This window comes from Embiotoca jacksoni, unplaced genomic scaffold, assembly GCF_022577435.1.
Source record: "Embiotoca jacksoni isolate LCO1_2020_lvr unplaced genomic scaffold, fEmbJac1.0.p SCAF_21, whole genome shotgun sequence".
Taxonomy (NCBI): domain Eukaryota; kingdom Metazoa; phylum Chordata; class Actinopteri; family Embiotocidae; genus Embiotoca; species Embiotoca jacksoni.
In genome coordinates, this window is record NW_027185352.1 from 402,501 (window position 1) to 417,041 (window position 14,541).

At 43.1% G+C, this 14,541-nt stretch overlaps 1 protein-coding gene across 1 annotated transcript in view; it reads left to right on the forward strand.

Moving 5' to 3' along the window:
• mpped1 (metallophosphoesterase domain containing 1) overlaps positions 1 to 14,541 on the forward strand; it is a 147,738-nt gene that overhangs the window by 63,541 nt on the left and 69,656 nt on the right. The window contains exon 4 of the mRNA XM_069156327.1: positions 58 to 283. Within this exon, the coding sequence (XP_069012428.1) occupies positions 58 to 283 (226 nt within the window). The remainder of the gene's footprint in view (positions 1 to 57; positions 284 to 14,541) is intronic.

Consider the following 14,541-nt stretch of genomic DNA (forward strand, 5'->3'; position numbering starts at 1 on the left):
TCTTTTCTTCCTTCAAGTTATCTTCTCACTTCCTCTTTATGTCTCCTTGCCCCCCAGGTACCCTGCCCTACGATATTAAGATAGTGATCGCTGGGAACCACGAGTTGACCTTCGACCAGGAGTTCATGGCCGACCTCATCAAGCAGGACTTCTACTACTTCCCGTCGGCCTCCAAGCTAAAGCCGGAGAACTACGAGAACGTCCAGTCGCTGCTCACCAACTGCATCTACCTGCAGGACTCCGAGGTCACCGTCAGGGGCTTCAGGATCTACGGTTCCCCCTGGTGAGTCCACCCTGCTACTGCACATCATCAACAGCCTTTTATTTTCATGGATGCAGATGCAGGTCTCAGCGCTGTGTGCTGGGAGCAGAAGTGGGCGTGGCCAACTGTCTGATTCACATCATATTGAATTGACAGTTTATTTAACTTTATGATAAACTGAACCAGTAGGTGGGTTTGATTGTTTATGTCAGTGGGATCGAACGGGTCGAACACCACCAGAACTCTGTGGGGTCCGTTGGTGAGTTTCTGCTCACCTGGTCCGGTAGAGACACACCTGGACCAGACCAGGTGTATGACCTTTGAACTACTTGTATGAAAACACAAGCTGGTTCAGGTGCTTCATGATCGTCTGATATTTGATGTTACCAGCTTTTATAAACTGAACACATTGATATGATTCATTTTACATAATAATTTGTTTTAGATTACACTGAACAGACATCATCTCCGACAGATGATCGTTGGTTCGACTGGTGGTCGACACGGTTTGGAGCTCCGGTTTGGAGAGGAGGTTCTGATGGAGGAGAGGAGGTTCTGATGGAGGAGTGGAGGTTCTAATGGAGGAGTGGAGGTTCTGATGGAGGAGTGGAGGTTCTAATGGAGGAGTGGAGGTTCTGATGGAGGAGAGGAGGTTCTGTTGGAGGAGTGGAGGTTCTAATGGAGGAGTGGAGGTTCTGATGGAGGAGTGGAGGTTCTGATGGAGGAGAGGAGGTTCTGACAGAGGAGTGGAGGTTCTGAGAGGAGGCTCTGATGAAGAGCAGAGGTGTGTGTCACCTGGGCAGCAGGTTTGGTGGGTACACCTGTGGAAGATGAAGTTCCTCAGTTACTCAGAGTTCAAAGATCCTTTACGAGGTGAATAAAAGATGCAGCTGGCGACAGCAGCTTCGTTCATATCTCAGTGTTTGTGTGTCGGAGAACCGAACCAGGTCCTCTTGCTGCAGTTCATTAAATATCCTGACTACGGTCCCTCACACCAAGCCTCCAAGTTCCCTGAGTGTGTATTTGTGCGGTGTTCGGTCCTGGTTAATATCTTTATTTGGAGGATGTGGTACGTGATGTAGGAACACTGCAGCTCCACAAATCACTTCATATTGTAACAAAGCATGAAGCAAATCTTTTGTTCGTGAGGATGGAAAAAGCAGCTGCGCCTTTATCTTCATTGTTTTCACCCAGTTTACACACAACATGAAGTAGCTGTGTTTGTGTGTCGCTGAGCAGAAGCTGTGATTTATTTTGTCAACGGTTATAGTCTGTTTTTTTTTCATTAAAAATGCTCCGTAGCTCCAGTTTTTATTAGAAGTCCTCGTCATGCTGCATTTCATCTCAGGTCCAACCTGTCTACTGTCCTCACAGTCATAGTGATGCTGCTGGGTCTCAACCTCAGACTGGATATAAAACTACAGACTGGATATGGTCTGTACTTGTAGAGTGCTTTATCACATTTTGGTCTCAAAGCGCTTTTACATGGTTTTCCATTCACCCATTAATGAGACAGATCACCATACAAGGTGCTGCCATCAGGAGCACATTCACACACTGATGGTTCACCATCAGGAGAACATTCACACACCGATGGTTCACCATCAGGAGAACATTCACACACCGATGGTTCACCATCGGGAGCAACTTAGGGTTCAGTGTCTTGCTCAAGGACACTTAGGCATGTGGACAGGAGGAGCTGGGGATCGAGCCACCAACCTTCCGATTAATGTGCAACCCACTCTACCGTCTGAGCCACAGCCTCCTGATATTAAACTACATGCTGGATATACAACTACAGACTGGATATAAAACCACTGACTGGATATAAAACTACAGACTGGATATAAAACCACGGACTATTTATAAAAGTGTTTGTAGCTTCAGGTCTGTAAAATAGTTCCGATCCAGAAGTGTCTTCAGCTGCAATACCAGCGAGTGCCACTAGAGGTTAGCTCCAAAAAGCCTCCGGCTCCATAGACTCCCATTCAACTTCTCTCATCAAATCCAAAGTGAATAAAATGTGTCCATCAGTTATCTCGGTGTTGTTAGCTAAAGTCACTCCTTCTTATTAGTTTTCTGGAGGTCCATCTGAAAATAATCCCTCATTCATTAGAAAAGAAGATTCAAGAAGACCTGTTTTTGGGGGCGTGTCTGTTTGATTGACAGGCCTGTGGTGCAGTCAGGTTACAGCTATCGGTGGGCGGGACGTAGTATAGTCAGGTTTCCGATCAGATCGGTCAGATCCACCGCTGGCTCCTCCCCCAGCTCGTCCAAATATGGTCACTTCCTGCTCCGAACCGCTCCGAAGTAGCAAGATGGTGACGGACAGAATCTGAACTGGAGGATTCATAACATTCACAAACCAACGATGACATCATTGATTGTTGATGACATCACTGATGGTTGATGACATCACTGATGGTTGTTGACATCACTGATGGCTGCTGATTGGTCCTCATGTTTGAAAGGCTTCATTCAGGATTCACTGTAAAAGTCAGTTAAGATGAAGATTTCTGAATCCTTCTGTATGTAGTAGATATGTCATTTGTTCATTAACACTGAGCTCCTCCTTCTGATTCTGGACTGAGTTCTGCTGTAAAAGTTCAACATTCCCAGAAAGTAGCCGATCCTTCACCAGCTGGTGTCACAGATCTCAGAACTGCTCTCTACTCATAATTTAGCAACTCAGATTCTCAGCAGCAGAAACCAATCTGGCAACCTCGGCAGCTGACATCTGAGTCATTATTAATAATGAGCTGCATGGCTGGGACACGCAGCTTCACACGTTCACGCAGCGCTCCACAGACACACATGAGAGGCTCTTCTCTCTCTGCAGTTTCTCCATCAGCATCCAATTAAGAACAAACTGGTTTCTGATGGGAGAGGAGAAGGTCTTCCATCGCAATCATTCACTGTTCTGTTATAATGCAGCGTATGAAATGATCGCTGTGCATTATCTTGAAGGAATCCCTCATCCTGCATGCAGTGTTAGAAAATCTGTACGTCAATTCAGATTAATTTAAACACAGTTCAGATTCTAGAAATCAGTCCCTCCAGGATTTAAATTTTTTTCGTGATTGTTTTGATCAAAAATGTTTCATTTTTCTGCAGATTTTTTACAAATTGCGAGAGTTAGAAAAACTGGAAGTCAGCAAAGAAAAAATATATTTTTTTAAGCACTATCTGATAAAGGAATACATCTTTGATCACGTCCTGTGATAATAATCATGCTGCACTTCACAGAAATATTTCAGTTCTAATCTTTTCTACGTATTTATTGAACTTAGAGAACCGTGGAGATATAAGCTGCTAAAAGCTCCTCAAAGCTCCTCAAAGGTCCTAAAAGCTGCATATGTTTCCAGAATAGAGCGTCTGTGACTGGAATATAGAAACAAGGACGACATCAGCTGTCAAAATAAGAGCTTCAGATGCTGTTTAATTCATGTTCATTCAACACATAGACCTGCTGGATGAAACAAACAAAGAGACGTCTCTGACAACTGGACGTGTGGAGAAAACTCATTTAACATCCAGTAATATGGAATCACTTCCTCTGACCACAAACATTTAATCACATCATTTTAATGTGAAGGACACGTTTCACTTCTTGTTTCTCCTCTTGTTCCGGTTTCTCCCGTGAACAGAGTTTTATTTGGTGATGAAAACAGAAGCAGATACTTTCTGGTTGGATATGAGGAGTTATTGTTGGTAATAAAGTGAGTTTTATTGATAAAAAACTTTGTCGTAATACTTCCAGTACAGATTCTGTTGATGATATTTTTAGCAGAAAAATCATGGAAATTTAAAAGAATTGTAAGTTCCCACAAATATTGCAGATTTTGCTTAAATTTGTGTTAATTATTCAATTCAATTCAACTTTATTTAGATAGTGCCAAATCATAACACAGGTTATTTCATGGTACTTAACACATTAAAGTCCTTAGAGCAAGACTTTACAATATTATACAGAGAAACCAACAATTCAACAATTCAACAATTCCCAAATAAGCTAGGAGGGAAAAAAAACTCCTCTTTAAGGGAGAAAAACCTCCAACAGAGGGAAGAAAAACTCCCTTTAACAGGAAGAAACCTCCGACAGAACCAGGATCAGAGGTGGGCGGAGAATCTGTCAACAGAACCAGGATCAGAGGTGGGCGGAGCATCTGTCAACAGAACCAGGATCAGAGGTGGGCGGCCATCTGCCTCGACCGGTTGGGGTGAGAGGAGAGCAGAGAGAGAAAAGGACAGCACAGAGATAGAAGAGAAGAACTGTTGGTGGAGACGACAATCACAGAGCAGAGACATGCAGCTCCATGACGGGACATCTGGAAAAGAAAGAACAGAAACTACACGAGTGAAGGAACTGAATGGAGACAACAGATAATAAGAAGAAACTATGGGAGAGAAAAAGATGGTGAGGTATGAGTCAGTTAAAGAGTAGGAGGAAAGAAAAGAAGATCAGCATGTAACGAGGTCCTCCAGCAGCCTCGGCCTATAACAGCATAACTAAGGGTTGGTTCAGGTCTACCTGAGCCAGCCCTAACTATAGGCTTTATCAAAAAGGAACGTTTTGAGTCTAATCTTAAAGCTAGAGAGGGTTTCTGCCCCTCCAACACAAACTGGGAGCTGGTTCCACAGGGGAGGAGCCTGAAAACTGAAGCTCCGCCTCCCATTCTACTTCTGGAAACTCTAGGAACCACAAGTAGACCAGCGTACTGAGAGAGAAGTGCTCTGCTAGGATTATATGGTTCTATAAGATCTCTAAGATATGATGGAGCCTGGTCATGTAGAGCTTTGTAAGTCATCAAGAGAATTTTAAATTATATTCTTGATTTAACAGGAAGCCAGTGAAGAGAAGCTAAAACTGGAGAAATATGATCTCTCTTGTTAAATCCCGTCAGTACTCTTGCTGCAGCATTTTGGATCAGCTGCAGGTTTTTAATGAGTAATTTGGACATCCTAACAACAAGGAATTACAATAATCTAGTCTAGAAGTAACAAACGCATGAATGAGTTTTTCTGCGTCACGCTGAGGAAGGATTTTCCTGATTTTATTAATATTACGTAGATGAAAGAAGGCAGTTCTGGAGATTTGCTTTATATGGTGTCTAAAGGACAAATCCTCATCAAAGATGACTCCAAGGTTCCTCACAGTTTTGCTGGAGGCCAAGACAACGTCATCTAGAGTAACTAAGTGATTACAGAAAGAGTTTCTGAGGTGTTTAGGACCAAGTACAAGAACTTCTGTTTTGTCTGAATTTAGAAGCAGGAAGTTTTTGGTCATCCAGGCCTTTATGTCTTTTAGACAGGCTTCAAGTTTTACTAACTGATTAGTTTCATCTGGTTTTATAGAAAGATATAGCTGAGTGTCATCTGTATAACAATGGAAGTTGATGCAGTGCTTCCTGGTGACATCTCCTAATGGAAGCATGTACAAAGTAAAAAGTATTGGGCCTAACACTGAGCCTTGTGGAACTCCATAACTAACTCTTGTTTGTCTGGAAGACTCATTGTTGACATGGACAAACTGGAATCTATCTGATAAGTAGGATTTGAACCAGTCTAATGCAGTTCCTTTAATCCTCGAAACATCTTCTAATCTCTGTAATAAGATCGTATGATCAATCGTATCAAAAGCAGCGCTGAGGTCCAGAAGAACAAGTACAGAGACGAGTCCATTATCTGAGGCTAATAAAAGGTCGTTAGTAACTTTCACCAGAGCTGTTTCTGTGCTATGATGAACTCTAAAGACTGAAAATCTTCAAACAGATCATTCCTTTGGAAATGATCACAAAATTGACTTGCAACAACTTTTTCAAGGATTTTAGAAATAAACGTCAGGTTGTAAATTGGTCTGTAGTTTCCTAAAACAGCTGATCAAGAGTCGTCTTTTTAAGTAAAGATTTAATTACAGCCACTTTAAAAGCCTGCGGTACATAGCCAGTTACAATAGATAGGTTGATCTGTTCTAATATGGAAGTATTAATTAAAGGGAAGACTTCCTTCAAAAGTTTAGTTGGGATGAGATCTAACAGACAGCTAGAGGATCCAGATGAAGAAATAATTCTAGTTAACTCAGAGAGCTCAACAGGAGAGAAATGTTCCAAGTTTACATCTGGTCCTACAGTTGCTTTCAGGGCTGCTGTGTTTAACATCACATCAGTGATGGTGTCAGGAAGGGTCGGCCCGATTCTCTCCCTGATAGTAAGAATTTTATTAGTAAAGAAGTTGATGAAGTCATTACTGCTGAGAGCTGAAGGAATAGAGGGCTCAACAGAACTGGAACTCTTTGTCAGCCTGCTGCAGTGATGAAAAGAAACCTGGGGTTGTTCTTGTTGTCCTCTATTAATGATGAATAATATAAAGTCCTGGCCTTACCAAGAGCTTTCTTATATAATATTAGACTCTCCTTCCAGGCAGGTGAAATTCTTCTAAATTAGTGGAACTCCATTTCCTTTCCATCTTTCTAGTCGCTGCCTAGCAGAGCGTAGTTCTGAGTTGTACCATGGAGACAACTTCCTCTGGTTCATGACTCTCTTCTTCAGAGGGGCGACATCATCTAGAGTTGTAGCAGAGATACTGCAGTGTTTTCTACCAGATGATCCACTTGTGTGGGACTAAGATCAACGTAGATGTCTTCCACTGCTTTAACACACGGCATCGAAGAGGATAAACATGTAACTGCTTCCTTAAACTTGACCACGGCATCATCTGACAGACATCTACTGTAGTGGGATTTATTCCCACATGCTGTGTAGTCCATTATTGGAACTTCAGATGTTAAGAAGAAGTGGTCCGACAAAACAGGGTTTGGAGGAAATACTATTAAATTTTCAGTTTCCATCCCATACGACAGAACCAGATGGAGGGTGTGGTTACCACGGTGACGGGGTTTATTTACATCCTGATAAAAGCCTATAGAATCTAATAATGAGCTGAAAGTAGAACTGAGGCTGTCGTTGTCCACGTCAACATGAATGTTAAAGTCTCCCACTATCATCACTTTATCTGAACTCAGCACTAAATCTGATCAAAAGTCAGAATTCAGTTAGAAACTCTGAATAAGGACCAGGTGGGAGATAAACAACAACAATACAATCCGTTTCTCTGCTTTCCAGTTTGGGTGAGAGACTAAGAGTCAGACTCTCAAATGATTTACAACTAAGTTTAGGCTTTGGATTAATTGATAAACTTGAGTGGAAGATTGCTGCCACTCCTCCTCCTCCTCCTCCTCCTCCTCCTCCTTCTCTTCCTCCTCCTCCTCCTGAATCTCTAGGAATATGATAATGAATATGACTGGGAGGAGTTGCTTCATTAATACTAACATATTCTTCCTGTTGCAGCCAGGTCTCTGTGAGACAGAGTAAATCAATCTGATGATCAGTTATCAAGTCATTTACTAACAGAGATTTAGACCAGAGAGATCTCATATTTAATAATCTGCTTTTAATTGTCAGATTTCTTTGATCCATTAATTTGGTAGGATCCATTTTTATTACATTTGTATTGATAGGTCTTTTCTTGAGTTGTTTAAATATAGGTGGTCTGGGTACAGACACAACCTCTACAGGATGTTGAAGGTTTTGGGTGAGTGACAGCTCTAAAGAAGCTGCAGAGGAGCTGTAAGACTGCAGCTCTGCGTCCTGACCTCAACCCTGGATGTCAGGTTTTAGGGCTGTTAAGAGACATGGCCATGTTTCTAGAAAGAAGAGCTGCACCATCCAAAGTAGGATGGATGCCGTCTCTCCGGATCAGACCAGGTTTCCCCCAGAAAGTATTCCAGTTGTCAATGAAGCCCACATTGTTAGCGGGACACCACCTAATTATTGAGATCGCAAGATCGTTACGTTCTGGAGGGACTGTTCAAGCTAATCATTGATTAATTTATAAGACTTTTAATAAGTGAGTAATAGTGCCAGTTATTTATTTGAAGCAAAAATATAAATGAAGTAACATTTAACAGGTGACATGTTACTAGTTTCCCTCATAACTATTTTAATTAATGTAACTTCTTATTATTCTGAACTTGATTATTTTAACTGAACCTGCAGGATTCACATTTCTGTTGTTTAAATAAGAACATCACGCCTTCAACACATGAAGTGGGGGGTTTTAGACTGACTCCAGTTTCATGAACTCACCTGTACAGATGAGGAGTTGGTCCTGCACAGTGATGCAGAATTAATATTCTGTTCTATATATACATATCAGCTTTATAGAATATATTTCAAAGTATATTTGGATGCAACACTTTTGTAAATACAGACATTTGAAACAGTAATTTAATTTAATTAAATATTTTTCTGATCATGGTTATTTAACCTCTACATACATACGACTTTTTACACAATTAATCATCATTAAAAAAAATTGTTGTGTATTTGAATAAAAATACTTACAAGACTAGATGGAATAATAATATACGACTTTCTGTGTCCTTCAATTTACTTTATACTCAATAAAACACGACTAATGAGTCCGATATGAACTCAAAGGGAGTCAAGTTTGATTTAGTCCCTCTCTGGACTGACACAGAGCAGCGTTCAGGGCCCTCCCGGTCCTGAGCTCCTGGTTGTACTGGGCCCTCCCGGTCCTGAGCTCCTGGTTCTACTGGGCCCTCCCGGTCCTGAGCTCTTGGTTGTACTGAGCCCTCCCGGTCCTGAACCCCTGGTTCTACTCAGCCCCCCCGGTCCTGAACCCATGGTTCTAGTGGGCCCTCCCGGTCCTGAGCTCCTGGTTCTACTGGGCCCTCCCGGTCCTGAACCCCTGGTTCTACTCAGCCCCCCCGGTCCTGAAACCATGGTTCTAGTGGGCCCTCCCGGTCCTGAGCTCTTGGTTCTACTGGGCCCTCCCAGTCCTGAGCTCCTGGTTCTACTGGGCCCTCCCGGTCCTGGGCTCTTGGTTGTACTGGGCCCTCCCGGTCCTGACCTCTTGGTTGTACTGAGCCCTCCCGGTCCTGAACCCATGGTTCTAGTGGGCCCTCCCGGTCCTGAGCTCTTGGTTCTACTGGGCCCTGAAGGCAGCGTATTAGGTTGTGTAACACTGGGTTTCTGGATATATTCAATGCTGCTCTGATGTTCAGATCATTGTTCCAGGTAGCAGCAGGTATGTGGAACCTGTTTGACAGACGCTCCAAATAACTGAAATGATAAGAACTTGTAAACTAAGGGGATGTTTGGGTCTAAAACGGGTCGAGTATCTGTTGTGTTGTTTCTGCAGAAAGAGGGTTGAGTGACAAAGGAGAGCACTGCAGGACAGGAGGCCGAGGAGGACATCAGGAGGTGCTGCATGGAAGGAGTACGTTAAATCTCTGAATGTTTCTACTGATGGTCTCTGAGGAGACGGACGGCTCGCTCGAAGACAAACACACGACGAGAGACAAAGTGGTGCGTTTGTTGACGGGGGATTTGTGCAGAGTGACGGGGGAGTGAAAGAGAGAGACCCTGTTTTCTTCTTTAAATGAAACGGGCAGAAATGTATCGCTCCCCGCCGCTCAGCGCCGAATAATTAAGGACGGAGATGCAAAAGACTCCTTAATTAGATTTTTTAATTATTGAGGATTCACTTCTCCTTCTATAGTGGCCCAATTAAGAAAGCTCATCAAAAACTAAAGAGATGAAGAGAGGCCGTTTTCTTCTTTCTTCCTCCTCCTCCTCCCTGCCCCCCTCCCCTTCCTCCTCCCTCCTCTTCTTCGGCTCTCGTTTGACAGAATGGACTACCTGCGCTCTGTTTGATGACTTGTCCTCGCTGATGAGCGGGAAATGGAAGGGACTCTTGCCGACTTTAATTAACTTACTTGTTTTCACGGCCCTGGTGAAAGTAATAGGAGGGGGCGGGGGGCAGGGGGGGATAATGATTCTAATGATGGTGAGGTGGCATCAAGGTAATATGACCTGTTTCTCTTCTCTGAGTTGTCTTTGTTGTCCCCTGATGAGGAGACACTTAACAAAGTTCTGAATGAGAGACGAACTCTCCGTCTTACAGAACTCCATCAGAACCGAGGTGGGTTTCGGCCCGTTGACTACAGATTGTTTCGTTCCTTTACTACCAACTGCTCTCAGAAGCTTTTAAACCATTTCCTTCCCTCCAGGCAGACGTTGGTTTCACCTCATAATCCATCACAGTGAACACTGCTGCTTTCATCTTCCACTGTTGTCATGTGGTACTGCGGGTCCAAACAGAAACGGGTCTGAACAGTCCCTGATGGAAGGCTCCAGCTCAGTCTGACTTGTGAGAAAAAAATAAATGTTTAACCCTTAAATTCACGACACTGTTACAAAGATGAAGACATCGAACAGATTCTGATCTGCAGTAAACTCTCAGATCTCCTTCGTTTCATTAAATATTTGTCAGAGAAACTCCACAATGAACCTCTGGTTCTGGTTCTGTTAACAGATGTTCTCCACCTCTGGTTCTGGTTCTGTTCACAGATGTTCTCCACCTCTGGTTCTGTTAACAGATGTTCTGTATATCGGTGGTATATATCGGTTGTATATATCAGTGGAATATATCGGTTGTAAATATCGGTGGTATATATCAGTTGTAAATATCGGTGGTATATATCAGTTGTAAATATCGGTGGTATATATCAGTGGTATATATCAGTGGTATATGTCGGTGGTATATGTCGGTAGTATATATATTAATGTTATATATTGGTAAAATATTTTGGTAAAATATATTGATGGTGTATATATTGGTGGTATATATATCGGGGGTATATATCGGTGGTATATATCAGTGGAATATATTAGTTGTATATATCGGTGGTATATATCAATGTTATATATTGGTGGTATATATCGGTGGATATATATTGGTAATATATATTGATGGTGTATATATCGGTGGTAAATATAGGTAATATATATTGACGATGTATATATTGGTGTTATATACTGGTAATATATACTGATGGTGTATATTGGTGTTATATATTGTTGGTATATATTGGTGTTATATATTGGTTTTATATATGGGTGTTATATATTGGTGGTATATATTGGTAATGTATATTGATGGTATATATATTGGCAATAAATATTGATGGTGTATATATCAGTGGTATATATCAGTGATATATATTGGTGTTATATATCAGTTGTGTATATCGTGAGTATATATCGGTGGTATATATCAGTGGTATATATTGTTGGGTGTATATTTGTGATATATATTGGTAATATATATTGATGCTGTATATATTGGTGTTATATATTGGTGTTATATATTGATGGTGTATATATTGCTGATATATATCATGCATAAAGTCTACAGTCATTGGGCTGCAAGACGCAGCACGGTGTGCTCCTCGAGAGATAAAAAGAGGTACAGTTGGGACTCTGTGGTTTTCTGGGCCTCCTCACCAGAGCCCACTAAATTAACATCGGATTCTCTGTGAGACTCCCCCCGAGCCGCGTCCTCTCGCCTCCTCTACTCCTTCATTCCTCCATCTCCCACCTCCATTCCCGGAGCGCTCCCGTTCCCAGAGGAGCCAAATAAAGTAGCCTACGAACACTGAACATTAATAAACGGCTACTTAAGGGGGTTGGTAGAGGAGAGAGAAAAAAGAATTGGCCTACTTTAACACTTGTCACCCCCCCACGTCTTTGTGTCTTCCAGCTCGTTTCCACTTTCGTCTCTATCTGCTGTATGTGCTGCCAGTCTGCAGCCTGTCGCTGAGTAAACAGTTATGGAGGGAGGAAGCAGACGAGAGGACATTTACTGTGTCGTTTCCCTGGAGGGGTTCTCTTTAAATTACCTGTTAAATGGCCTCCAGGGGCGGGACTTCACTGTGCCTGGGTGTGTGTGTCAGCGTTTGTGTGTGCTTGTGTGTGTTATGGCCCACTATGGGGCATTCTCCTCCATTTCACACATGCCTTCCCTCCCCGAGGCATGTGGTATTGTCGAGGAAAAAAAATGGATTAAAGTGATTCTGTCCTTATGTTCCTCCTCGCCTCAGTCTCACACACACACACACACACACACACACACACACACACACACACACACACACACACACTCGCTCACTCACACACTGTGCTCCATGCCTCCTCTCTCAGACTCGCCAGTTGATCAGCGAGCAGTTGTGTTGGGAGTTTGACCGCGAGTAGAGGGAGTCAGGAGGACACGGACACTGTAAGAAATGTCGTGCTGCTCGTCCCCGTCTCTCTTCCCTCTGAAAGCAGCTTCATGTTTTGCAGCAGATTCATCAGATTGAACTACGTGGATTAAAATTAGCGTTTCAAGCAGAATAAACACATTGATGTGGTGAAATGACTTCCTTTCAGTCCTCTACACACTCACACTGTTTAAATCCAGGTCTGATTTTGGACTGAAGTGTTGTGATTTACTCTTTATTATACTGCAATGCTGATATTTAATAAATGTTCCTTTCAGTCCAACATTTACTAGATATGATTTATATTGTGTTAACTGCATTCAATTGCTGTTTATTTATGCAGATATCAAAGTAGTTCATGGTACACTATATCCCCAGCACACAAACCAAAAGAATTACATCAATTAAATTAAATTAAATTAAATTAATTAAATTAAACACGAAATATGTGTATTTTATTTTCATAAAATGTAAGCATTTAAAAAGTGTCTGATTGGCCCAGTTCTTTGTGTAAGAGGAACTCAGGTGTTGCATACTGTCAATAAGAAAGACAACAGAACAGTTTAGTAATGCAGTCTTTCTGATTTTATCCACACATCTGGTTTTAAAGGTTCGCTGGACGAACCGGGTGTGGTTCTGGTGTTCCTCAGATCTACTGGGAGGCTGTAGCTCAGTCGGTAGAGTGGGTTGCACACTAATCAGAAGGTCGGTGGTTCAATCCCCAGCTCCTCCTGTCCACATGCCCAAGTGTCCTTAAGCAAGACACTGAACCCTAAGTTGCTCCCGATGGTGTGTGAATGTTGTGCTGATGGCAGCACCCTTGAATGGTGATCTGTCTCACAAATGGGTGAATGGAAAACCATGTAAAACCGCTTTGAGACCGAAAGGTGATAAAGCGCTATACAAGTACAGACCATTTACTGAGCCAATCAGTAGGAGCACAAGCACCGATTTTAAAACGTGACACGATTCTAGTTCCTCCAAAAACAGACCGCGAAGAGATCTGAAGTCTCGTGTATAAAGTCATAAAAATAAAGTGATTATAATACGTCAATAATTTAACAGGTCAAGGAGAGTAGTTTTACACTGCAGTCTGAGTGTGTGTGTTTGTGTATTCAAATGTGGATTACTGGTGATTGGTGTGATGGTGCTGGTGGTTGATGTGATGGTGCTGGTGGTCGGCGTGATGGTGCTGGTGGTTGACGTGATGGTGGTTGATGTGATGGTGCTGGTGGTTGGCGTGATGGTGCTGGTGGTTGACGTGATGGTGCTGGTGGTTGGTGTGATGTTGCTGGTGGTTGGTGTGATGGTGCTGGTGGTTAGTGTGATGGTGGTTGGTGTGATGGTGTGATGATGCTGGTGGTTGGTGTGATGGTGCTGGTGGTTAGTGTGATGGTGGTTAGTGTGATGGTGGTTGATGTGATGGTGTTGATGTGATGGTGGTTGGTGTGATGTTGCTGGTGGTTGATGTGATGGTGCTGGTGGTTAGTGTGATGGTGGTTAGTGTGATGGTGCTGGTGGTTGATGTGATGGTGCTGGTGGTTAGTGTGCTGGTGGTTAGTGTGACGGTGGTTGGTGTGATGGTGCTGGTGGTTGGTGTGATGGTGGTTGGTGTGATGGTGGTTGGTGTGATGGTGTGATGTTACTGGTGGTTGATGTGATGGTGCTGGTGGTTAGTGTGATGGTGCTGGTGGTTGGTGAGATGTTGCTGGTGGTTGGTGTGATGGTGGTTGGTGTGATGGTGCTGGTGGTTGGTGTGATGGTGGTTGGTGGTTGGTGTGATGTTGCTGGTGGTTGGTGTGATGGTGCGATGGTGGTTGGTGTGATGGTGGTTGGTGTGAGGGTGCTGGTGGTTGGTGTGATGGTGCTGGTGGTTGGTGTGATGGTGGTTGGTGTGATGTTGCTGGTGGTTGATGTGATGGTGCTGGTGGTTAGTGTGATGGTGGTTGGTGTGATGTTGCTGGTGGTTGATGTGATGGTGCTGGTGGTTAGTGTGATGGTGGTTGGTGGTTGGTGTGATGGTGCTGGTGGTTGGTGTGATGGTGCTGGTGGTTGGTGAGATGTTGCTGGTGGTTGGTGTGCTGGTGGTTGGTGGTTGGTGAGATGTTGCTGGTGGTTGGTGTGATGGTGGTTGGTGTGATGTTGCTGGTGGTTG